The 26725-nt window shown below is 37.3% G+C and overlaps 2 protein-coding genes across 5 annotated transcripts; one reads left to right on the top strand and one right to left on the bottom strand.

Moving 5' to 3' along the window:
- Positions 1-11515: 11515 nt before the first annotated feature.
- sh2d4ba (SH2 domain containing 4Ba) lies at positions 11516-19112 on the top strand (the record flags this gene model as incomplete). The annotated part of the gene is made up of 8 exons (XM_079472383.1): positions 11516-11693; positions 12225-12384; positions 12630-12777; positions 14756-14894; positions 15174-15489; positions 15823-15950; positions 17331-17551; positions 18459-19112. The coding sequence occupies 8 exons, from the start codon at positions 11516-11518 to the stop codon at positions 18549-18551; spliced, it is 1383 nt and encodes a 460-aa protein (XP_079328509.1). The 3' UTR covers positions 18552-19112.
- Positions 19113-19590: 478 nt separating this feature from the next.
- Positions 19591-26336, bottom strand: tspan14 (tetraspanin 14). 4 transcript variants are annotated; one of them, XM_079472339.1, is made up of 9 exons: positions 25926-26336; positions 24650-24736; positions 23873-23923; positions 23577-23723; positions 23225-23395; positions 22429-22554; positions 22245-22298; positions 21574-21687; positions 19591-21302 (listed from the first exon to the last, which is right to left on the bottom strand). In XM_079472339.1, exons 2-9 carry the CDS (start codon positions 24728-24730, stop codon positions 21234-21236), a joined length of 813 nt encoding a protein of 270 aa, XP_079328465.1. In that variant the 5' UTR covers positions 24731-24736; positions 25926-26336; the 3' UTR covers positions 19591-21233. The 4 variants fall into 4 exon arrangements, with proteins under 4 accessions (XP_079328465.1, XP_079328467.1, XP_079328466.1 ...); XM_079472341.1 differs by lacking the exon at positions 25926-26336 and adding an exon at positions 25706-25905 and having other exon boundaries at positions 19710-21302; XM_079472340.1 differs by lacking the exon at positions 25926-26336 and adding an exon at positions 25425-25905 and having other exon boundaries at positions 19749-21302.
- Positions 26337-26725: the final 389 nt, after the last annotated feature.

The following is a 26725-nucleotide window of genomic DNA, read 5'->3' as shown; positions in this document are numbered from 1 at the left end:
TGAGTCGAATGTTTGACAGCTATTAGAGACACAGCAAATACAGCATTCAGCAATCTGCCATGGTGATGTAAGTGATGCTTGAGATGTATTTTTATTGGAGAAAGAATTTCAATTTACCAATAACAGGAGCCCCGGGCTAATATCATCTCCTTGAAGATGATTGCATACATTTCTCACGTGAAGTCCAATGTTTTATATGTGTGAGTGTAGGTTTAAAGATGTGTTATTTTTGTGTTTTCTCTGCATTGTAAATGAAGCCTACGTTTGTGATGATGGAAGATTTCTAAATCTTATCTCATGGCAAAGACGGCAGATTTCAGAGATGAATAGGAATGTTAATGGACAGCTAGCTTCAGGTAATACAGACCTCCTTATAAGCTCTCTGACAATAAACATAATGTAGGTTTACACATAAATTAAATGTCTTATGTTAATATTTTTGAGAAAATCAGAACCGCAAGAACGCTATCAACAAGATGGGATATGTAATATTAAACATTTGGTAATTTGTTGTCCAATGTTGTGACTTTAACAGATGGAATGAGTTAGACTAATATAACAATATTAAGCAGTACAGCAGCAAATTATAAAAGGCAGGGACCCAAGAGCTTGTGATCTCTGCATAAAGTCACTCATCACCAATCTTCGAGAAGGCACAGAAAATGCAAGCCCAGAAATATTATAAAAAGATGAGAAAATGGAAAAAATCTAGACTCTTTCAAATATTCAAAACAGGGATAGCTTTAATCTTTTTATTTAGAACAGAGAATTCAGCAAATGCATTACTGCAGATTTTAAATTGTAGCAAAAATATAAAAGTGTCTACAGTAGTTAGAAATTACACCATATGGTTACATTTATTGTTAAACCCTGTAGTTGGAGCAAACTCTGTGAACAAACATAAAAATGTATAATCAATTATTATCATCTCCCATTAGTTCTTCAACTCTCTTCCTCCCTGGCAATTGCACGATTTACAGCAGTATTATGAACCTCTCTTACCCTAGGTCACAATTACCACACAAGCCTTTGGACCCCAGCCAGAAAGCCATATGTCAAGCCCATTATGGGGGCCCATGATTTAGGTTCCATTTTTTGCATCAATTTCAAAAGCATGCCTTGGAGAAGCGCTGGCAATTTGAGTTGTAATTGTAGTTGAGATCCGTTTAGTAACTGGAAAACTGTGATTACCCTCGGGATGTATCCGCCTGTTTGAGTCTGACTGCTCTTTCTGTGGCACTGTGGCCATGGGAGGCTTTTGTCAGAGCCAATACTCATGCTGCTACCTCAATCCATTTCACTGTGAACATACAAATACTCATAATGATGTAAATGTTTTATTGCCAAAAGTCATCAACCGCTCTTGTATATGTTTTTGTTTATCCAGAAAGAACCATAGTTGTAAATTATGCTGGCGAATTGAAGATGCCCATGCTTGCCTATAACATCACAAGTCAGTCTTGAAAAGATATAGCGGATCTTTCCGTTCAGAAATCTGCCAAAGGTAAGCAAAGAGAGGAGGAGTGGGGTAGAGAGACAATATATCATAAAACCAACCTCCAGTGCCCAAGGAACAGTTTGTAAAATTTGCTCTTATTTAGAGGATGATGGCTCATGTATTGTCCCAATTCTCAAGCTTTTCTTTAAAAAAAGTGAAAGTAGAACTTGTTAAAAACATATTTTGTTTAATCATTCTATAGCTTTATCTGACCAACCAACAGGCGTTCAAAAGGAAACTTTGCACTAGCAAATGTATTTAGTTCTACCTAAACTTCAGTTTCATGCTATATTTAAGAGCCACTGAAATAAAATTAAATGTTTAATTAAAACGTAAATCATATTTTTTACAATCATGTTGACTTTCTGTCGAATGTGAAACACCACATGAGATTTTTTGGTGAACGAAGACATTTCTAACTCTAAAACTCGGCAAACTACAAATCTAATCATGTTATGTTTATATTTCCTTTTATCACAGATATACAGTATTCCATAGACAGATAAATGTGATGTGTTAAAAACACATTCAGCCCATTTACAGTATTTAATTTAGTGTAACTCAAAAGTCCTTAAAAAACACAATTCACAAAAAAAGTATTGTAGCCATTAATGATGCATGTTTAAACATGTTAACAAACACCGCAAGATGTCCACAAGGAGCTTCAGGATATTGGTTCAAACTGAGTAGGATTAGATACCCTAAGATTTTTAGCATTTGCCACAAACAACCACGTCTCAAAAGCGTTAAACAGAGTGTCATAAGAATGTTTCCCTCATTCCTTCTTACAATATTCAGTTCTCCCACCTATTAGTCAGCCATGAAAGGGCCAGCCAATTTAAATTAATATTCTATTTCTCCGTCCTTCGGATATTGGCTGAATTATACACCGAAAATCTCATCCAGAATGTAGTCCACCCACTGGCAGTCTGCCACACTTAAGTCTGCACAAATCCAGAATGCATTTAATACCTCCAAAAAGCATAAAAGATGATACCAGTCTGACCTCCTGATACCATACAGGGATTCAAGCTGTTCATTCACTTGTTCGTTTTGGTTTGAATCGTCTAACCAACATCTCTTTAGCTTACAGAGTCTGCTACAAACAATCTAAGTTAACCACATACAGTACCATGTGTTTTGCAGAATGCATTTGTTTACACTCTAACAATAAATCCATGTGCTTCGTTCTCAGAGGAAGAAATCGTTCTACACAGTGAACTACAGTTGATTTAGAAATCAAGCCGGCCACTCCACAAAGAAAATATAGTTAGCTTTGAATTGACTACTAAATGTGTAACTTAGCTACAATAACACACGTGTTAAAACAAGGGTGTTGTTATATGGGGTCAGAATTGTTGCATTATTCTGAATAAATAATATGATCTGCAAATAAATGTAGAGAGTTTCACAAAATGTTTTTAAATCCACATATGCAAAAAAAGCAAACCATAATTATATGTTAGACGTAAACAAAAATATAAAAAAAATGATTTGAATGGCATTTATTTGCACTTTCTTCACATTCGTGGATCGCTTTCTGCACATTCGTGGATCGCTTTCTGTGCATTTGTGAATCGCTGCACGCATTTGTGGATGGCTCTCTGTGCATTTGTGGATTTTGAAACATTTCTAACGTGAAGACGTGTGCACACTCCACAAATAGGTGGACTCCGCCCACTATCTCTTGCAGATCATAGTTTATTTATTCCGAATATTGCAACAATTCTGATCCCATATCGTTAAGGCTAATACAAGATAACAACAATAACACAGAAATGTATTCACGGCCAAGCAAGGATTTGATCTAGCACAGATAACGTTATAGCAGCAAATGTGGAAGCAGGATCAGTTTATAAGTCACATTATCCATAACGTTATATGAAATAAAATGTATTTATCTGGAACTGTATGCGTCATCCCTGTTCAGTCAGATAATTGAAGAAAAATTTTACTTTTTGAACATTTTGTATTGTGTACAAATGTTCCTGCGGCGCTGAGCAAACCAATCAGCGTATGACTTCAAAGTACCACGATAAAGACTGCAATGGATCCTGCGCTGTCTCTCGTTACTGTGATGTCATATGCTGATCGCTCCACGCAGCGCCGCATGAAGTAAAACACACCTGATGAACGTAAACTTAACAATTGCATGGTTTAAATAGCATTTAATAGTATCCTAGCAGTATTTTTCACACTTAAGTGTTGTTTAAATGTATTACTATCCGTTTCAAGAATTTAGTTTGAGCAGAAAACTAAATCTCAAAGTTAGTGGCAATATGCGAAATTAGATTAATGACAATTTAAAAATGAAAATGGCGGTTAGATTCACGTAGATTCAAGTCTATACCGCCATGTGTAGAAAAGAAGGATGCCTTGTGCAGAAAGCACCTGGGTAATTTTTGGAAAGATCTATTGATAGAAATGCAATATAATATAGATAGCTTTGTCGTCAGAGGTGTATAAAGAGCTCACACAATGAAGCGTTATGTTTTTATCACCTCTGAATGAGCTATTTCTATCTATAAACCGTGGGTCCCTTTGCACGTAATTCGCTATGTTCTGTCAGCCGTCATAGTCTTTCGAAAGGGAGGGGATGGGGGGGGTGTGAGCGATTTAATTGCAATTTGCAACCTTGCCGATAGGTATTACTGACTGGACCTTTAAAGGGACAGTGACTGTGAAAGTGACACTCTTAAAACAGCAATCATTCAGAACTGTCCTCAATTCCCTCTGCTCATTCTACCGTCAGAAGATATAATTTCCTGTACATATCAGTCACAGAATGTTCATATGATTGTGTCATACCCAGCTGACACCAAATAACGTTCCAGCGACGTAATTATAGCTGTGTCTCGTTTTGGAAGGCTGCATCCTTGTGTCTTATCCTCAAAAGGATGCTGTACACTGAGGACCCTCAACTTAGTATTAAAGGCAGAGTGGATCATTTGGAAAATAATAACGTTTGCCTGCTAGCAATGCTTTCACACAAACCCGCCCTTTCGCGAATCACCATCCAAAGCCAGGCCTCCAAAACATATGAGCGTGCACAAAGACCAGAAGCTGTTGGATCGGTTCCAGTGAAGTCATGTCACATTCACTGGTGAGAAAGCTTTACAGTACAAAGTGAATTACATTACAACAGTAACGAACATCTCCAGGTACCTGCTCTCTGTCCGGCATTGTCCCGCTGCCTGCACATCTGTGGGATGCAAATAAGGCTGACTGAAAATGTACACTACGTATCATCGCCCTCGGACCGATATATAATTATAAAAAAAAACAATGTTGCGCTTTACTTATTGATTGCTATCAGGATGTTAAGAGACTTCCAACCAGCATGACAAAAAAAATTTCTGGACAGGACTGCCTACATTGCCTTTAAAGCAAATATTTATTGACACAGAGGAATAAACATTAACTTTAAGCTTAACATTACATTCTTGTCTTACCTCATAAGTTTAGCAGGTTGTCCATTTTTAGAAACAACAACAAAAAGCTTAGATTTTACTCCGATCATATAATTATTTGAGGAAGTGGCTAGGACATTTCTGGAACTTTAGGAAAAATTCTAAGAAAGGGAACGTTGCAAAGACGTCTTAAGAATGTGGTCACAAAGTAATGTCACGGTGACCAAATGAAGACGATCTGGCGATGTTGTCAGAGCGTATTGTTTGCTGGGATATTGAATAATTGTTCTTCAATGTTATAGGCCTATAAGCTGAGTGCCACTGAAGTTAGGATCAGTAAGTAGTATGATGACGATCACCTTCTGGCCTTACTTTCCTCCCCGACGATTACGGTCAATTGCCAAAGTGAGACATATGAGGAAAATGAACTTTAAATAGACAGAAAAATATACAGTGACAGCAAGAAGCATATTGAACATTTAATCCACACTTTACAATGTATACATTTCATTTGCATGAGATAAAATTGCATCAAGAGGCATTTACACAAACTTGTATATGCTGCAATGTAACAGTACACCCAGTGGCATTTTGACAATTTGGAACAGCATAAATGCATGGCAACCCATAGATCAGTTTGGATGTTCAAACAATGGCCGCTTATTTAAATGTTGTATGAGTCAGTTTTGAGAACGAAAGATCAAACCTGCTGGGCAAAACCATTTCAAGAGAGAAACATTTGTATAGAACCGATCATCATCAACATAAAAGCTCAAAATCTGCACATACATAATAATTATCAGTGGCACACTGTTTGTGACTGACTCCTAACCCATTATCTCTGTGCCCCACATGCATAATAATATTAGCATTATATACTCATTTGATTTATCTTTCTGTCTTTGAAATAGACAGAAAATAATATAGTCAGACAGGCTTGGTCCTAGTGTCTATTTTGTTGTTTGTGAGAAATCACAAATAAATAGGCTTTGACTAACGCTGGGACACACCGGAGGGTAACGCTGGGACACACCGGAGGGTAACGCTGGGACACACCGGAGGGTAACGCTGGGACACACCGGAGGGTAACGCTGGGACACACCGGAGGGTAACGCTGGGACACACCGGAGGGTAACGCTGGGACACACCGGAGGGTAACGCTGGGACACACCGGAGGGTAACGCTGGGACACACCGGAGGGTAACGCTGGGACACACCGGAGGGTAACGCTGGGACACACCGGAGGGTAACGCTGGGACACACCGGAGGGTAACGCTGGGACACACCGGAGGGTCAAATCCTCAATAGAGCAGTTAAACAGCGCAAACAGTTACCACAATGTACAATAGGTACAAGAACAAACAAGCGACAAGAGGGTATTATATAGGGAGACTAACAAAGGAGATAACGATGGGCAGGTGTGGGTAATGAGACACAGGAGGAAAGCTATACTAGAAATGAGAGGGGCGGGGACAAATGACGAGACAGGAGAGAACGCACATTATGTCCTGATTGACAATAATATGTTTCTCTCCACATAAAACACGTGGGTCTGTCATGATTCTGCCCCAGACCAGAAAATCAAGACAAGAGAAGGCAGAATCATGACAGGGGCACCCATCCAGTTTCATTTGGTGTTTTGTAGAGAATGGGGAGCACTGCTGGGGCTTCAAACAACAAATATAAATGTAAGCCGGTCACGCCATTATAGAAACGTGTGAAATCTCTGAACTGTTCTGTATTGCTATTGAAGAAGGAATTTTCTAACGTTTGTCTTTCTTCATCTGTCTTTCACTTAAATGTAAAAAAGTATTGTTTAGCATTGTTTAGCAGGTTGCCATCTTTAAAAAACGCATCTCTTCCGTCAACACGTCGCTGATTGATTTTTTTCCTAAATCTCTTCCCTTTCCTTCTTTAAAAAAAAAAAAAAAAAAACCTTACTAACCTCACTATTCTTAGCTTTTTATACTGTGCTAGGCTTTAATGGACTAGTTTGATGCACTTATGTATTTTGTTGCCTATGTTGTTATAATTGCTTCCAATGTTTCCTCATCTGTAAGTCGCTTTGGATAAAAGCGTCTGCTAAATGACTAAATGTAAATGTAGCATAACAAAAAATGACAATCATAACGATCAAGTAAAATTGTATTTAATATCAGAAATTAATTTGAGATAATTACGTTAGCACCACAAAAGTTCATGGGTTTAATTTACAGGGAACACACATTCTAATGTATACAAAGCTTAAGTATTTAACCTCAATGTTTACAGAACAGTTTGGGCAAATTAGATATAGCAAAGAAAATGTAGCCAAAAGTAAGTAGTTTGAAACCCAGCATGTTCAATACATTCAAGTCAATTGAGTATGAATTGTCATTACATCAATATATCTTTGAATAACTTAAAAGAAACAGTTGACCATGATATTAAGATTTTTGGGTTTCTGTTCTCAACATGAATTATAAAATTAGCTATTTCTGGCTCCAGTGTGTTACTGAAGTTTATGTATTTCTATGTTAAGCTGCTGTTGCTGTGTATTCTGCTGTCCATAAACACCCACGAAAATCTTGAAGATTTTCATCAATGCATATTTCTAACTTCTAAAAGCAACTCATTAAATTGAACAATCTTTAATGTGCAGAGAGTTAGATGAAGTTAACATATTTGAAAACACAAATTGCCATTATTGAAGAGGAACAACCTCCAAGAGCTTAGCTTGTGCCTTATAATGTAGTTTTTAATCCTACTAACAGGTTGAATTTTAGTCCACAGGAATTTACCTTGATTTAGATTGTATCACCCTGCTGCTTTAGTTTGAGCATATACTGTACATGTGAATATAACATAAAAATATAAAAGTGTGTATAGACACAAATACATAAAATGATATTAATGTGTTCTTGGCAAGAGAGAGGTTTTAGCACCTCAATAAAAGCAATGCATCTTCTCACACAGACATAAATCAAATTGTACGTCCATTGGCATGTCTCCATGCTTCCACTTAAGCTTCTGTAATAGAGTTATTATACTGGAAGTTATAAAGTACAAAAAGGAGAAAAGGACCACACAACGGGGACGCCTGTCATAACCCCAACAAATCTATCTGTACCAGCAAAGGGAGCTTGGTGACTCAAAAAGACAGATTGATTGCCATCTTGTACCACACTCTTTTCCTCTCCCACTGCGTGTTTAATCCAGTCCTTTAATTCCCTATACTTGGCATCTCTGATCCACACACCCTTCATTTTTTCCCCATGTGGAACAGATGCAATCACTGTCCGTTTAAGACTCTTATTGTTATGTTTTTATATCTTTTTGGCCAGAGGTGATGTGGGCATTGTAAAAATCAAGTCACTTGGACTGTCCATTGGGTATTAAAAATCTCAAGGGCATTTTAAGAGACTGAAAGTGTAACATTGAAATATCAATTAGATTACTTTCCAAATCTTATGAGAACTGAATGTAAACAAATCTAAACTAACACGCTTTAATGATCCACCATGTTAAATTACTTGTTAAATTATTTACGTTTGGAATCCATAAATAAAACACTAGTATATGCAATGAATTTTTACGTTTACAAAGCAGATATAGAAATTCCCTGTTAGTCATTTTTTGTTTGTTTGTTTATTCATTTATTGTTAATTCACAATTTTTTTGTTGGGAATCAAGATTTTCAGATTTTTCCACTTTGTGATACTAAAGAGGTTTAAAGTTACAATGTATAACAATTAGCGCCATCTCGTGGTGAGGTTACGAGTTGCAACCAATGGCTGACTGCACCTCTCCCTTTCTCAGCACTATGGGGACTGGCACAGAACTAATATGTCATCACGTTTTCGCTTCTTTGCCGAAGGAGATAATGTATTTTCAAAATACACTCTGTAGAGCAGTTTGTCCGTTTTGGGCTAGTGAAGAAACAACATGGCAAATTCAATGCAAAGGGGAAATAGAAATAGCTCATTATAGAGTCATAAAAACATAATGCTTCAAAATGTTAGGTCTTTATACACCTCTGAAGACATGTTATGTGTATTATGCATTTCTGCCAATAGATCCTCCAAAAAATGACACACGTCAGTTTTTATGCTTTACAGATATTAAATGATATGAGAAAGTGGTTAATTACTATTATTTTCATCACATGTATTATTATAATAAAGGATCAAACTAAAGGTAAGAATAATTGAACATATGAGAGGAAGGAGGGCGATGAGTCACTGGAGAAAAGAAAGCCACAGAATGAAAAGAGAAAGAAAAAAGCCAAGAAAACATATACATGGAAATAGAATGAGCAAGAGAGGGAGATAGAGAGAGCATGAATAAGAGACTGGCAGACACCATTAGTCAAAGCCTCACAGCAGACTGTGACCGACAGGTAGACCCGTGCCAAGCAGTCTGTGTCAGCCTTGGCTCTGATTGGTCCTTCCTGTTTGGAAGACTTGTTCTTGATTAGTGCTTTTCTGAGAGTCCAACTAATCTCTAATGTCTGGATAGACTTAAGCTCAACACTGCCCCCTGTCTACTGTACCACAAATTCCAATGAGTGGGCACTGAATTATTTAGAGGAACAAAATATAGATAAAAGATCATAGAAGGGGAATTATGAGATAATGGCGCTTGAAATTAATGGTATTTTATATTACTAAATGTGCAAACACTGTCTGTCTATTATAAAGTATTCTCACCCGTCATTCTTTACTCAAATCAGATGAGCTAATAATGGGAATTGTATAAAACCTCTGAAGGAAAAAGAAGAAGGATTAGATACAAGTCTATGAACCCAGACGGTCTTACATCGAGTTCATTATATTGAGAACTTCTGGTGCGGATGGCCCACAAGTCTAGTACATGATCGATCTGGTAGACTCGCATCTGGTAATATACACCCACACAATGACTGACATACAAATAAAAACTACAGATGGTGTAACACACTCACGCACCCACGCGATCAGTTCTTCTAGTCCATATTTCATGTGTCATTACAGCTGAGATGCCTGGAGCTTAAGCTTGCTGGGAGATAAATTGACTTTTTTAGAAGTACTGAAGAGGAAAGTTGTAGTGAGTGGGTCAGAATTTTGAGCATGTCTGCCTGACAGCATCTATATTGTTTTGAAAATTAACATCCATAAATATGGGGAGGAATAAAGTACTGTAACAATATAAAAATATTAAAATGGAAATTACAAATTTGAGTTGTCGATAACATTAACAAAATGTATTAAAATGGAAATTAATATGGGGGAAAGCTTTTGAAATACCACGAAACTTTCATCAAATAACAACAACCTTGACAAACAAAGATAACAAAAGACGCAGAGAGATGGGAGACAATTATGCACCCTGATGTTGTTTGTGGTGCCCAGCTGAGGTGTCCAAAACATTGTGTTTGGATGCATGTAAACTGAATACTAAGATCTAGTGCAAACATCCTCAGACTTTTCCCCAGTTATTCTCCCAGCGTGTTTATGGGTCTGACATTACTAATCCACCCCTATGTATTCTAGTAGCTCATTCAGTTAATAGGACTTAAATACTGCAACATAACGAATAAATTGTGTACATTATTAATAAATTACTCAAAACTCTCTTCCGAAGGCATATGCAGTGTGTCACAGGAGGATAGATTTAATTAAGAGAGCAATGGGCCCAAATGAACACTAGATAGCACAACAGAGGTTTCTTATTACATCACCTCCCTCTCTCTCTCTCTCTCTCACTGTGTATTTGTGTGTTAAGGTGAAAGCAAAAAAAGAGAGGAAGAGATCCAGTTGCATTAGGTTGACAAGAGACATGTGGGACACTTATGATCTTCTGTGCATGCATACACTATAACATCATGGATCTAATGAAACAGAAAACCGAGCCACTGAATTCACCACGCATCACCTTCTTCAATGACCCAGCGAAAACCTCCATGGTGACAATACGCAGCGGGATCTGAAGCAGACAGAACAGGTCAGATAAATAATGTAAAAAGAATGAGCTAGGAATACAGACAGCAGACTTCTAATGAATGTTGTCCATTGATTCTCTGTGTATAGGTGTTAAAGAGTTTTACTATGAGACAAACATTCAGGGTAATAAAAGACCATGCACATCAGGGAAATCTTAAAATATGTTTCTGCTTTCAAATTTTTGCTCTGCTAAAAATGTTTTAATATTTGTTAATGTTTAGAAATTTGCAAGCATTCTTTTCTTTTCAATTAACCAGTTGAAGTGTTTTTAAAAGTGAATCGTTTTGAACAAAAATATATTTATATACTTATCCTCACACATTCAGCACAAATAAAAAAAGACTGGTCAATGAAACGTGTGGAAATTCAAACAAGTGAAATAACTTTACAGCATGAGAAAAAAAATCTAACTTTGATATATTCTACTAAAATGTATTGCCTCTAAACCAACAGCTTGTGGTTACAACAAAAAATCACATGGAAACTGTTCGAGGGCATTTATTTTTGAAGAACAACTCATGAAGTTGTGGGCTATTGCACACATGTTGAAATGTTAGTTAACATCTTGATCGGCTGCGAAACATTCTGCTCCAAATACAATTTGTTCTTCCAGAGTGCTCATAGCGTGGAGATTCTGGCAGTCCAGGATGATGCAACAGATCCTCAGAGACATGTTTGTAGATCCAGAGCTTCTGGCTGAATTGAACGAGGAGCAGAAGCATATTCTTTTCTACAAAATACGTCAGGAGCAGGTGCGACGCTGGATGGAATATGACAGCAAGGAGGGGAGCTGGGAAAAGACGCCCATGCCCAGGGATAGAGATGGTGGGTCCAACAAGACAACCTTTCCAGGCCTACACTGTACCTGAAGGTCTTTTATTTATTTTATAATTATAGGATGCATCATTATAGAATACATTATTTTGAATGACTCAAAGCAGTTTTATGACATTGTGAAACTAGTGAGATGCATTTCGAGGCAATTGTTCGAAAATTGAGTATCTCTCCAAAGCAACGTCATCTTGGCGAGCCTCTGAAATGAGTTATCCTTCACAAAGAAAACCCAAATTAAGTGAACTGATTACAAATAAACATTTTATACATTACTTTAAAAAATTAAGTTTAATTATAACGGATCACACTAAATAGGCCCAAACTTTCTGTTTTTATAATCAGTATGCACCAATAGATTTTGGAACAGAACTACTGTATGAAGAAACTATAGATTGTTTTTTTAATTTTCTTTTTAAATACATTGTGGTTAAAGAAACACAGTGTAGGCTGGTTTTCCCTAAGCTGGTGATCCCTAGGCTGGTGATCTCTAAGAATGATCCCTGTTTTTATTTGTTTCTCCAGAAACCAGGAAGACTGTTGAGTGGATGAAGGGCCGTGATGGTGATGTGTGGGTCTGGGTCATGGGAGAGGCTCCTGGAGACAAACCTTATGAGTTTATTGTCAAAGAACTGATGGAGGAGAGAGCCAGACGTCAGGCTCAGTTAGAAGCCCAAGAGTTGTGGTGAGTATTGAGACCAATATTTACAGTACACCAGTTGTTATTTTGTTTTTATTAAAAGCTTAAGAGTTTGATTAGTTGAAATGGAAAAAGATATTTAATTCAAACAAAAATTGTATTTCACTTCTCCTAACCCTTGTGAGGAGTGTGCCCTTGCAAAACATTTTTTAACGCAAAAGCATGAATTCTAAAAGTATTTTCCTATTTACTGAAAAGATTTTCTACCTTCTTACCTTTGGTCTTTTCAGGCGGAAGAAAGAAGCAGAGATAAAGCAGAAGTTCAGAGACGCCATCACAAAAGAGAAGGCACGCTTAGTCGCAGGAAAGTGGAAGGAAGAAGCAGAAGACAGGAAAGCAGCCAAACAGGAAGAGGAACGCATACGAGAGATGCTAAAGGTGATTGATAAACAAACCTCTCAAACTTCTAACTACACTGGCATATTGTGACCTTCAACAACACAAAATCGTGTTTCACAACGATCCATGATGGAAAATGGACAGGCTAGCAGTGATAGTCACAGAACAATCCTATAGATCAGTGGTTCTCAACAGGGGTGTCGCGGCCCGTAAGGGGGCCTCAGGATATCAAATATTTAAAAATTAGACACGAGGATTGAAATTCACTTCAAAACAAGTAAAAACCAAGATATTTCTTTTTTATATTGAATAAACACTTTTTAGTTAATATCACGCTCAAAGGAGTTTTTGTGAGCAGGAGGGGGACCTTTGAATATTGTTAAATACTGTTTGGCCTTGGAGTCAAAAAGGTTGAGAACCCCTGCTACAGATCAATTACTTTTAATAAATCTTCATGCTGTCTACATTTAAGGCCAAATTTGACAGATGTTGTTTTCCATCTTCGTTCCATTTTTGCAAATAGTGTGGTGCATTAAGGGAAGCATGCTGTATGGCTTCTGTATGTGCTAGTGAGCCCTGTGTACTTCTGTCCTCTCTCTGAGAGACAGAGAACAGTGATGAAAACAACCAAGCAATCAATACTCAATCTGAACCCAACAAAGACTAGAGATGATAGATGTGGGTTCCTAGTTTTCAGAAACAATCTATAGTTCTTTTGTTTGTCACTGTGTGGACTTTATCGCTTGGAAAATGCATTACAAACACCACCTGCTTTTGAAGTAAAAAGCAGAATTTATGTTGTAGTGTAAAATAATGTGTAAAATGTAAATGCATGGTAATTCAACAAGACCAAAAGCATGAAAGATGAGAGTCTGGCTGTGAAAAAAGAAAAGAGAATTCAATTCATCCTAAAGTATTTAGATCTTAAAGGCATCTCCAATGCCGTATAATTGATTATTCATAAGCCACACTGATGGCATTATATTTTCAAAGAGAGGGAAAAGGTTAAACGTGGGAGGAGCCGGGGCATGCGAGGGTGACGGAAGGGCCGTATTTTTTAGATTCACACCACAAATTGCCAGATGAGGCCTTGATGGTTAGAGATGATTTGCGGCCTGATAATGAGACCGTCTAAAGAAACTTGTCAAATATTAAAGAGCTCATTTATCACAGCCCACAGATCATCATCTATCGGAAAGTGCAGAGTCATTCAACTGAAGCGTTTTCTCTCACAACAATCCTTAAGGAATTGTTGACAATATACTAGAAGGCCAAAGCATAGGGAACAGAAAAAAGAAAAGAGGATTCATTGAAATGTTATCATTACATAAGTTGGATGTTCTGTACCAATGTGAAGGAATTCTTAACATTTGACCTTTTTCTAAACACCATTTGGAAATAGTTTCCACCCCACCAGCTTTTACCCTGTGTTCCATCGCCAGTAATACAATTAAAAATAGTCAGGACAGATTTAATCAAAGAAAAAAAGATATTTAGTAAACAACATACGTGTTGCTTCATCCACACCTGCTATTTTCTCAACTGGCAGCACCCTTAAAATATCTAATGATGTGATTTCTACAAACAGTGACTGCAGTGAGATATCCAAGGTTATTTAGCTGTGAATTACCCCCTTACTAATCATTTAAACAACCCCCAGTCTTCGAACAGTCTTACCGCCAAAACTCAAAGCACCACTGATAAACGGCAATAATCACAACTGCCAAAACCGCAGCTGTGTGAATGTTTTTTTGACCACTGCTGATGACTCTAGTGGTTGAGTCAATGAGTGTTGGTTTCCACATTACACCTCACTGGTAATTACTTTATGGTGATAATTACACGGCTTAAGTATCTCAAACAACTATACAGCCACGTGTTTGTGTGCTCCAGGATTAATTATTCAACCAAATCATTTCCATTTCAACACAGCTAATGGGCCACTGGTGCTAATTCATTAGTCTCAGATACACACGTGAACTTTATCTATCAAAAAGTGTTTATTTATCTCGCTCAGAAACAAGAGGAAGAAGAAAGGCAAAAGGAAGAAGAGGAAATACGACGTGCAGAGGAGAAAAGAGCAAAACAGCTTTATATGTCTCTGGAGCAGGAACGAATCAAAAGTGAGCAACGTGATAAAGAGTGGGAGGAGCAATGTAAGAAAAGAAATGCATTTTCATGTTTTTTATAAACCTCTTAACACATACTTAAAAGAACCCAAAATTGAAAATTCTGTCTTCATTTATTCACCATCAGGTTGTTACAAATCTGTATAAATGTCTTTGCTCTGTTGAACACAGATGTTTCAGATATTTGGAAGAATGCTTGTAAGCAAACAGTTCTTGACCACCATTGATTACCATAGTAGGAAAGTTACAGTTCACCTGTTACTTTCTCCATGTTTTCACCTTTTTATCACCTTCCTTCCTCTTCAGTGCGTCGCTCCAAAGCAGCTGATGAAGAGATGACAAGAAAGGCCCGCTGGGCAAGAGATGAATATAAACGTCAGTCACTACGGGCCATAGAGAAAGGCCATGTGGCATGCCTGAGTGGCCACTTCCAGAAACAAGCCCACGTGACTAGAGAAAACCCCCACAGGAGACACAGTACTTTCATTGAACAGTCCGCAAGTTCAGTCACCAACAATGAAGATCGACCCAGACCTGGCCTTCAACGTGCAGAACCACCTTTGTACCGGCGAAGGCAAAGCCGCAGACATAGTACAACAGCAAAGCAGCCATTAACTGATGGGTAAGGATAGTTATTAGCCCTAGGATGAGTTTATAAAAAGTAGCCCTATATTAGGATAAATTAAAGGCACAACATGTAAATATTTTCCAAAAAACGTAACGTCTTACACGTAATGAAAGAAATATCCCGTAAAAGAAACAGAGATTTTCTGCCAAATAACAGTTTTCCCTGTAAAATTATGATTCGCCTGGTCGCCTGTCAATCAAACTCACACGAGTTTATTGCAAATATTGATTGACCAATCAGAATCGAGAATTCCAGAGACTATTAAACAATAATACAACATATTATGATTATTTGACTTTATAAGTCAGTGCTTCTGTTTCCCATCAGTCCTGCGTGGGTTCGAACACCGCGACCCAGTTCCAGGGAGTCAGTTATGCTCTGGTTTAGCGAAGAGCAGAAACCTAAAAATGCTGGATACGAAAGAAACGAAAATGATATCGCCCCATGGTTCCACGGTGAGGTTTCTTCATGACCTTTCTGGTGCTGTTTTTCCAATTACAATACATTCAAATCAATTACCATGTGCCCAAATGAAACAAGCACTTGCCAAATGTCAACACGACTGCGAAGCATTCTGTAAGTTTTAAACTGGAAAACATAAACGTTTAGTATGAAGACATTTACCAACACAGATCGACAGGGAGAAAGAAATGGAGTGTGGAATACATGTCACTGTTTAGAAACCAGAAACTACCCAACCAGCAGATGGAGAGCAGTGATGTGTGTGTCTGTGTCTGCTTGTACACAGGCAGAGACAGGGCAGAGAAATTGAAGGGTGTCCTCAATAATTCAAAGGCTTTGCTAGGCTAATTACTGGCGTGAGCCCTGCAGCTTTGTCATGTTAAAATGGGTTAGAGTGTGTGACTCCTGGTTAAATGACACGAGAGCAGATTAATAGCCTCAGTGAGTGTTGGAAATGTCATTGGAGCGTGAGATACATACAGTATCAGTCTAGGAATGAATAGAGGCATCTTGATAAGGGGACTCACACACACTCATTCATACTCATTCATAGAGCCAAGGTGTAAATTTACACCACCACTGCTGGTACAGATACATAGAAAACAACACACTATACCACTTTCTGCATCACACCTGATGGCTAATCTTATAGAGATAACAAGATAACTCATGGTGAAATACCTGTATATGAAGTACTTTTCAAACATTCTAGGAGGTGTCTCAGTTTATTTAAACCAAAATCTGTGGGTCTGGATAACAATTAAAGGCATAAATTATTCAACCTCGTGTTATTTCAAACCTGTATGACTTTCTTCTGCGGAACCTAAAAGAAGACATTTTGAAGAATGTTGGTAAGCAAACAACACTGGACCCCATTGACTTCCCATGTATGGACACAAAACCGCTGAGGCATTTCTCAAAATATCTTCCTTTTCCGTTTCACAGAAGAAAAAGTCATACACAGGTTTTACATACACTTCAAAATGTTCTTCAAGAGGTTGTTCAATGCCATAGAAGAACCTTTTGGTTCCATAAAGAACCTTTAACATCTGTAGAACCTGTTCTTCAGATTATAAAAAAAAAGTAAGAAAGAGATGGTTCTTTGTGGAACCAAAATGTTTTATTTTATGGCATCGCTGTGAAGAACTTTAAAGCACCTTTATTTTGTGATTGGGTAAATCAATTACGAGATATTTTTATTTTGGGCGAACTTCCTTACAGTGCACAGTAAAATAGAGAACTTAAACTAGTGCTTGCTGAGTTTACAAATAATAATGATTATTAATGTTTTACACATACAACATAGATAATGTTATAGATGGAAGTATTATGCTCTGAAAGTTTATAGTAATGTCATGATTTCTAACTTGAAGGCATCATCTCTCGAGATGATTCTGAGAGGTTACTTATGAATGCTACCGAGGGCTCTTTCCTGGTTCGGGTCAGTGAAAGGATATGGGGCTACACACTGTCCTTCCGCACCACCAGTGGCTTCAAACATTTCCTTATCGATGCTTCAGGGGACTATTACAGCTTTCTGGGTGTGGACCAAAACCGTCATGCCACCCTTGCTGACCTCATTGACTTCCACAAGGTAGGAGAGTTACAACTTCGTATAGCACAACTGAAAATGACAAAATATAGTAGTCATGACAGGAAACAATCTGTGTGGCATCCCACCTGCAGGGGGAGATATACTGCAGGATGTAACTAAGGTTACAGGGTTATGTTCTGCTTTGCTTATTAAAAGATGAGTAAATTGAACAAAAATATGGTTTGCAATTGTAGACATACAGAGAATAAGCATGTTGCATCAGATGCTACATTTTCAAAATATAGCTAATGATAAACTCAGATGACCAGATGCTAGAAATTTAATCCTCTTCTACATGTGAGAAATATTCACAATATTTGAAAACAGCCTAGAAGACAAACTGTTCCTGTGTCAAATACTGTAATACTGTTTGCACGAAGGCAACTTTCAAACACTGAGAGCTTGCTCTGCCGTGTTTACATGCCACACATCTTTACAGCATAGTCTGTGTAACCATGGATACATATTTCACTGTCTGGAAGCTGTTAAATATGATGTTGCAAAAGCCGGAAGCTGTGAAATCTTTGACATTACTTAAATGCAAATGCAAGCCACGTTATACAACTGTCAGCATTCCTCCCTCACACCTCTGCGATATGCTAAAAATAAATAAGAAAGCTGTCTACATATATATATATAAATTAGAAGTTTACGCTCAGTTAGAAAAACATGCAGAACGAAACCAAAAATAAATAGAAAGCAGCTCAGATTTATCCTCATACGCTAGAATGTGGGTATGAAAGCCTGTCTCGCTATTCCAGGTCAGATTTGACACATATATTTGAATATGTAAAATAGATTTGTCACATTGTATGCAATCTCTAAATCTATTTTTCTGCATTTTTATCTATGCACTGTTGTTCTCAGCTATGATAACAGAATATTTCTAAAAAATGCCAATCCTTAGGAGGAAGTCATCACTACCACAGGGAAAGAACTGCTGTTGGAGGCCTGCATACGGACTGGCCCTTCTGCAGACTTTGGAGGACTTTTCTCATAACTCATATGACGGAACATGGTCAAAACAAGACAACAAATTATGACCCATCTTATAAGATATAAACCTGGTTCTGCCTCTGACTTAGTGACTTCCTACCCATTGAAAAATTGGATGCAAACTAGCTTCATGTAAAGGAAATACACACTGCATGTTTTCAATGGATCAGTGGTCTTTCTGACGCTGTGGCTGAGATTCCATTAGCGTTTCATTTGCTGTTACTTTGCACATAGGTAATGCAAGCGTAAATCTACATGAAAACAAAGGATTGTTTTCTGCTGTCGAGAAGCGAATGAGCTGCAAATTGATATTGCTGTGTAAGTAAAGAAAACAGTGCGAAACAATGTATTAAAAGCCCCCTACTGTGACTAGGAAAGGTCAGATTAAACAACACCGGGAAAACCGCATCCACCATCTATACTCATATCATAACGTTGGTAGTTTTTTTCTATGATCGACATTTTCTGTTCCTCTTATCCAACCAAAATGTTCGTGTCAGGTTCAGATGGCTACTGTGGACCAGATATGACACCAGCCTAGAGAAATAAAATAACCTTCTCCATTAACAGGAACTCTTGTGTTACCATAATATAATATTTGATTACATCAGCAAATTTATAGCGACATGTTGCTGTTTAAAGCATGACTTGAATTGTTCCCTCACTGCTGCTTTTAACATCAGGTCAGATAGTCACTGGTGAAGGGTGGGTGTGGTTTTGTGGTGCCAGAATGGCACATGCCCAGAAGTGAGTGCCCATTGAAATGAACTAGAATGTTGACCTCCTTGAGGGACAATGAATATTCTCTTTTTTATTAGCCCACAATATGTTCCCACTCCATCTATCCTGCCAGAAAAGTGAGCCTTATTTTCAGGACTTATGTTTAAAGGTTTAAATCTAATGCAGAGGTGACCCTGAAACGGCCAATTTACTGGCATCACAATCCTGCTTTATCACCACTGAGCAGGAAATCCCAGGTTTCTATGGAATGACTGTGCTTGTAACCCATCAAATCTTCAATAGTAAAAGAGACACAAGTGGTTGGCTGAAAAATGTACACATTACATTTAAAGATTTGTGGGCATTATTAAAAACATTCCTCTTACAATAATGAAGTCTCATCGCTGACACGCATGGTGAATAAACTTTCACCTTAAGTAATACTGCCTGCAGCACAAAACAACATAATTTGCATATTTCTCAAAGTTGTTTAGATATGTGCATAATTTACAAAGATTTATTTAAATTTTAATATTACGTTTAGTTTGACATTCATCTGAAATGTAAACTGTGACAATACCAGCAGTACGTCAACACATATTTCCATTAAACGGCTGACAACGCCAAAAAACATAATTATCCTTAAACTCATTTATTATTGAATATAAAAATGACGAAGGGTATTATGACAATATTTACAAAGTTATCACACATTTAACAACAAATAACATGATTCAACAAACAAAAAACATCCCTTCATGAAAATTGAGGGCTTTGCCATTAAAAGATTTTACTGCATTTCAGTTAAAATTCTATCCTATCAAGCCTTAACACTACACAGTGGCACAGACATACACACCTCAAAGAATTATAATAGTGCACCCTAAACTGATAATAACTAAACTCTTCTTTGCATCAATGTCCATTTCAGAGGTCAAATTATTTCAGAATACAATGGAAAAACTTTGGGTTAGAGAGAACCTGGTCAGGTGGTAACAGGAAAGTATTAGAATGCATATTTAGTCAAATTACTATGTTATATTAATATTGATAATCACTGATTATATAATGTGTTGTAAGTAGGACTTTGTGTTGTTAGGCTTGCAATTAGAAAATAAAGATTTGACCCGAAACTTTCACAAAAAAAGCTAATTCAATTCTATTCTGATAACACATAGTAGAAAATACGTATTAAATATTTGAACAAAGGCACAACCTGCATTTGTATACCAAGTCATTAGATAAAATAGAAAAAGGGAGGTAAGTATTGGCATCTCAAAGGCAATGTTGACATCTGTACTTGTGTAAAGGTCAAAAACATTAGATGACCATTAGACTTCAGCAAACATGAGGGGAACGACGCTGAAGCTAAAATGATTCAACATCATTACAAGGTAAGATTATCTGTTGGGCTCTTTCGAAACTAGCCGACATTTAATACCTACTCAAATGCATTCTCAACAACATGCTCCATTGACACGTGACAACTTGTTAAATGCAGTATCTGCATCAATAAAACACATCTAACCCACTTAACTAAGTTACTAAGAAAAAGGGAATGTATTTACTGCAGTTTTCTGAAACAATCTTTCAAAAACATTTTAATTATTAAAGCTTGACCAAACTGCTTCTCCTGACACCTCAAGTCAGATTTGTCTATTGAATATCTACTGAGATAAGGTTTCATCATGTGGCAGTATCTTTCATGCTTGGTGGAAAATTATCCCAAAACATACAAACAGCTTTTATCAACAAAAAAAGAAAGTGGACCTGTTGGTAAACAAGAAGAGAAGGCACACGTGTGACTGCATCCAAATGAACTAGGCAACTGTGTATTCAATATATGGTCTTCAGAAATGTTGAAGATGTGGTCCAGAGAAGGGAGTCCCTTTTCTCCAAGCATATCCTCGTGCACCACATCTTTGTCTATACACTGGTCTCCAGCCACTACAAGAGTCAAGTCAGCTCAGTAATAATTAAATTTGGACTTTTCAATATCTCCGATCAGCGTCCTTGCCAAGAAGATTCCCACCATCTGATAGTAGAAAAATGCACAACATTGGATTCAGATTTGTTTTAGAAGAGGACATACTGTTGAGTATCTTAATATATTTTAATAATTGCTGGTTGATATCTCTTGGTAGCCTTTTATTCATCATTACATGAGACTTGCTATGAATTTAAAACCAATCACTATTTGCATGTTTGAAATCTATGCGAAAGTAACAGTGTTGAGGGCGACATCCAGCTAAAATATTTTACATGCAGTATTATTTGTTCTGAGACAGTCCAAGCACATCCAGTACCTGTAATAGCGATATGACTATGAAGACTCCTGCCACAATGTACAGATTCCGTGGAAGCCACTCCTCTAAAGCTATGATGCATCCTTTGATATAAATCGTTTTGGTCCATTGGGTCTGTAAAGCCAAGATGTAAACAGTTTACATGACATCAAATGACCCTATCTACACAGAGACGTTCAATATTTCTTGAAGCATTTTAAGGTAATAAAGTCTACTTAAAGCAGCAACCTGAAACACAGTATCATATACAAGTTTATTCTGCTCTCCTAAACGCAATTTCCCTAATGTAGACAAAAAATGTATTATGAGTGGACAGCAGGAGAACGGATTAACCATACACAGACGCTAATTCAAAAAAAATATATATTTTTAGAAATTTAGGACCGGCATAAAATATCTCTATCAATGTCACTTTGCCATTTACACTGCTGCTGAAAAACAATACTGAACATTTTTGTAATTATGAATTTAAAATGATATGTTAAATTTGTTTTCGCTTAGTATTCTGAAGGCTAACAAACGTTTGACTTTTTCCGCACTCTCTGAAGCAACACACTATTTCACAATCTCCACAATTCATCCGTAAGATGACCAAAGCAGAACTTTGTCAGTTATGTCAACTATTGTAGTCCAAGTTCAAGTCCAAGATGAAATGTGCATTTTGCACTCACCGCTGTGCCAGTTGATCTAATATCATATCCACACTGACTGTTCACCACTGTATCCTGTGAAGAAAGGACAGCGGCTCATGATAACTGAAAAGGTAATTTTGCAAATCCAACTATGACATTAAACAGACTTATTTCCACTATGCACAGCATGTTTAGAAAAACATTTTACTAGAGAGTTACTTACAGCAGGGTCACTGACGCAACAGGAAAAGGGCACTCCACACTTCTCTCTGCTGGGATTACTCTTTGAACAGTTAAAATATACGTTCAGATCCCAGTCGTTGGGGTCTTTTGCTCCACAACAGTTATTCTGTAAAGAAAAAAGCAGGTTAATATGTTTTAGGCTGACATTACCGATATTTTAACAGTGTTTTTACCACACTTTCACAGGTTTTAAGCCATATGATGTACCAACTAAAATAAACAACTGACTGAAACGTCAACACTTGATGTGAACACTTTTGCAGTCACAGTTAAATGTGACCCTGGACAACCAAACAAGTCACAAGTAGCACAGGAATATAGGTAGCAATAGCCAACAAAACACTGTTTGGATTAAAATAATAGATTTTACTTTTATGACAAAAATCATTAGGATGTTAAATAAAGATGATATTCCATGAAGATATTTTGTTCATTTCCTACTGTAAATATATCAAAACTTTATAATTGTAAGTGGATGCAGCAAAATTGCAAACAAAAATAGCCGGAAAACACGCCTACAAACATTGCACGCTTAATTTCACCTTTCGGGTTCATCTACTCTCCACAATGTCATTCCAGCGGTAAGAGAGAGAGCATTAAAACAAACCTGTTTCTTCTTAGCAATGGCGTGCTAGAGTGTCTCTGATGGACTTCACAATATTATAAAAAATGAACTGTAGTACAAATATATTCCAAACAATGTGATTTACTGGTAGCTGCTATTCATATAAAATGTATGGAGGTTGTGTATAACTACATATCTCTGTCAGACTTACTAGTCTCTGTAGAGAGTCAATCAGGTTCTGCAGATCAATATCATCCCGATAAGCCTTAACATTGGCCATGAAGAAATCGTTCATCCATTCCCTAACTTGCCCCTGGAACACAAATGCCAGCACTGCAGCTGTAAGCTCCAAAAAGAAGATGAAGCCAATGACTCCAGAGAACTGCAAGACAAACATCAAAAATGAAAGTTCATATTTATACAGATTTAGGTACTAATTTCAACATTCATTTTGTATTGTGGAGAAGACTGGGACTTAAACGGAGGAAGAGTTTCCAAACTAAACCTATTAAGGCCTGATATACTGTTAATCTGTGAGTATATTTTGATAAATGGGTACTTACAAATTTAAGAAGGCATATGTTTTCCCTGAGTGCTCCGACACATCCTGCAAAGCCCAGAATAAAAGTGACTGTGCCCACAACCAGCACCCCCCAAACCGGGTCAAAACCATGAAGACGTGTTACTTGTGTCAGATCTGATAGCACACCCTGCAGAACATAAGTAATAAATAGTTCAAACACTGGATGTTTTCCCTTACATTTTCTGAACACTCGCTAACTTTTAGTTAATTTGTCATGTAGTTCAGCTCACAGTTTTGTGGGTATTTTAAAATGATTTGCATATTGAATAAACCTACCTTTTCACTCCAAGCCCAAAAGCCAATTGCAATAAATGCTGTTCCAGCCAACTGAAAAGCAGATATAAAGTCATGTTTTATCAGATTGTATCGCAACATTTCCACTCAATGACACAAAGAACTGAGTGTCTCCTTACATGACGACCTATATATGACTAAGCCTCCAAACTGGACAGCAGCTTTTTTTAACTTTCTTTTTTCAATAATTCCATTTGTATGTATTTTTTGACATGCATGAAGAAAAACAGAAAACAAAGAGTTGACTTTATGGGTCATATTTAAAACATGGCAAAACACGTGTGTAACACTATGGCATAAAAGCAACACCCATTCTCATAAGCCATGAAAACAGGAAAGCAGGTTCAAACCCCTCAAGCTCCTCCCATGCTTCCCCACTGAGGACATCACAGGCTGCTCAGAGATATGCCAATGCAAGTCTGTTTCCTGTCTGACATAAATCCGGAAACCTGACATCAATACCCTGTTGACTTTTTGTCTTGATATACTGAAATTCCTCAGCGGGTGTTAGCTCACGGTTTCCAATAACCCACCCAGTCGTGAAAAACCGACAGTATGAAGAGAGAATGAAACATCTCTGCATGAGCGTAAATTTGCAAAGAATTAAATAAACATAAAATAATTGACAAGAGCAAACCGCATGGGAGGTTTGTGGTTGAAAGTGTTATTGAACTTCAAGATCATGGGTGGAACATTTTTACAGTGAAAAGCACAAGATGTGACAGGTCTGCGTGTCGACTGACATGAAATGAAACTTACCCAAAAGATAATGTTGTAGCTGAACATGAGGTATTTGTAGCAACAGCTGACCTCGGCATTTTCATATCTGTAATAGTGCATCTTCACCTGTACCATAAATGAACAAGGAGCTTTGATAACTAAATAAAAGAAATACGCAGAGATATTTATAACATTTTTTAACTTAACATGTGTTTTACATAAATTGAAATAGATGAGAATGTGCCAGATATCATTTTTATCGCAAATTCAGGAAAGGCTTGCAACTTAGTTAGCTTCCAATAAAACGGGCCAACGTATTTAAAGATGACCAAACCATTCATACTAAATTAAATCTACATACAAACTGCCAGATGCTACAACATTGTTATTTATATTTACATAGTGAGCAGCAGTAGTGTAAACTAAACAATGATGACATTTACATGATCCTTACAATAAACTAAAACAGTAACTGTTACACTGGTTAAACATCTCAATAAAAATGATGTAACCGTGGTTATTTCTGTTCACTCAAATGTACAGGTCAAGTAGATCCGAAAACTGCCAAAAGGTCATTACAAATCCCACACAGGAGGTCAGTTAACCAATTCATTCAATTTCTTAATGATTTAGGGAGGACACGTTTTGCTTTCAGTCTCTCAACAACAACATACACTACAGCTTGGAAACATATGTGCAGTTACTAGTCAGAAATCATTAGTGATAACATGCAAGATGGCTCACAAGCTTCCCCAAACTCCATCCTCTTAACAGTTAGCAAAGTGGCTAGTGATTAGCAGAGTTGTCAGCTTACTTTTAAAATCCACCTACTAAGGCAACTCTCAGTCTCTCACAAAATCACGTGCTCGTTTATAACACGTTAAAATGTCGTTAATCTCAGCCGATATCAGTATTGTTATACAGATGAGGATAATATAAGAAAACAAAGCCTCGTAAAGCAGCAGCAGCTAGATAACTACAAATAACTAACGTTAGCTAGCCAACAAACTACTCGTTGCCTCACGATTCCTCAAAACGAATTCTCCACCAAGATACTACTTTATAACTACAAATAATGAATATCTTATAACGTACTGTTTAAACTTCTATTTAAAACCCAGTTGGCGTTCTTGTTGTTAATGTATTTAGGAGAGTGCGCGCGCACTCGCTATTTCGCTGCTTCTTAAACTCGCACCTCGTACGTTTTAAAAAGTAAAGCGCGACGTTTTAGTCGATTATTGCGATCGATCGCTTAAGTCCGCGTTAAGACATATCATTAATGGATCGGTAATGGTAAGGAGTTAAAAAGGCTCACCCCTTTGTTTGTGTCACACAACGCCTCCGTCTGGTAGTTTTAGTTTGAGAAAAGTCTACTATACCCAACCCAAGCATGAATGCGCCGCTTGTGAGAAAGACACGCCCGGTACATCCCTGCGTTCATCATCATACACTCGCTACGCAACATACTGTTTTAGGAGAGTGCACTTTAAAGGTCAGTCCTTTTATACTACTTCAGAAAGACATGCTCCATTACAAATAACTTTATGATCTCTGCCGTTTTTCATAACTGTAACAAAACTATACTACACTTAAACTTTACATACAGTATTAATATAGACGTCATATTTTATGTGATGTTCAATCTCAGGAAACATAACTCGGTATAGCCTGAACAAGAACAAAGATCCTGTTCAAATGTGCTTGCTACTGCTAACCTTTTCTTTCTGAGAAACGTTGCTCTCTATCTCTTTGCATAACACACACTTCCCCTAAAGTAGACGGCAACAGTTTACTTGACAACATCATGAGTCACATCCCTTGGAATCTCATCCAAGAGCAAGCGACAAACTACATAGATTACATACTCCTCTTTGATAACATATTGTTTGAATTGAAATGCCGAGGAAAAGACATCGCCAAAATCGGACATCCTGCTGAAGGAAACCAGAGCATTGTGACAAAAGGACCCCGAGACAGACAATGGAAGAAATAACAAATCTGTAGGTTGTTAGGTAGGTTAACACCTTGAATCCTTCATACGACATTACAAAACATTTATTTAATTAAGAATTGTATTCATTCATTAATAAAGACATTTTAAAACATTTAAAATGC

Source organism: Barbatula barbatula (genome assembly GCF_947034865.1).
Source record: "Barbatula barbatula genome assembly, chromosome: 14".
Lineage (NCBI taxonomy): Eukaryota > Metazoa > Chordata > Actinopteri > Cypriniformes > Nemacheilidae > Barbatula > Barbatula barbatula.
Note: the sequence above shows the minus strand (reverse complement) of the source record. Positions and strands in the feature narration are given on the sequence as shown.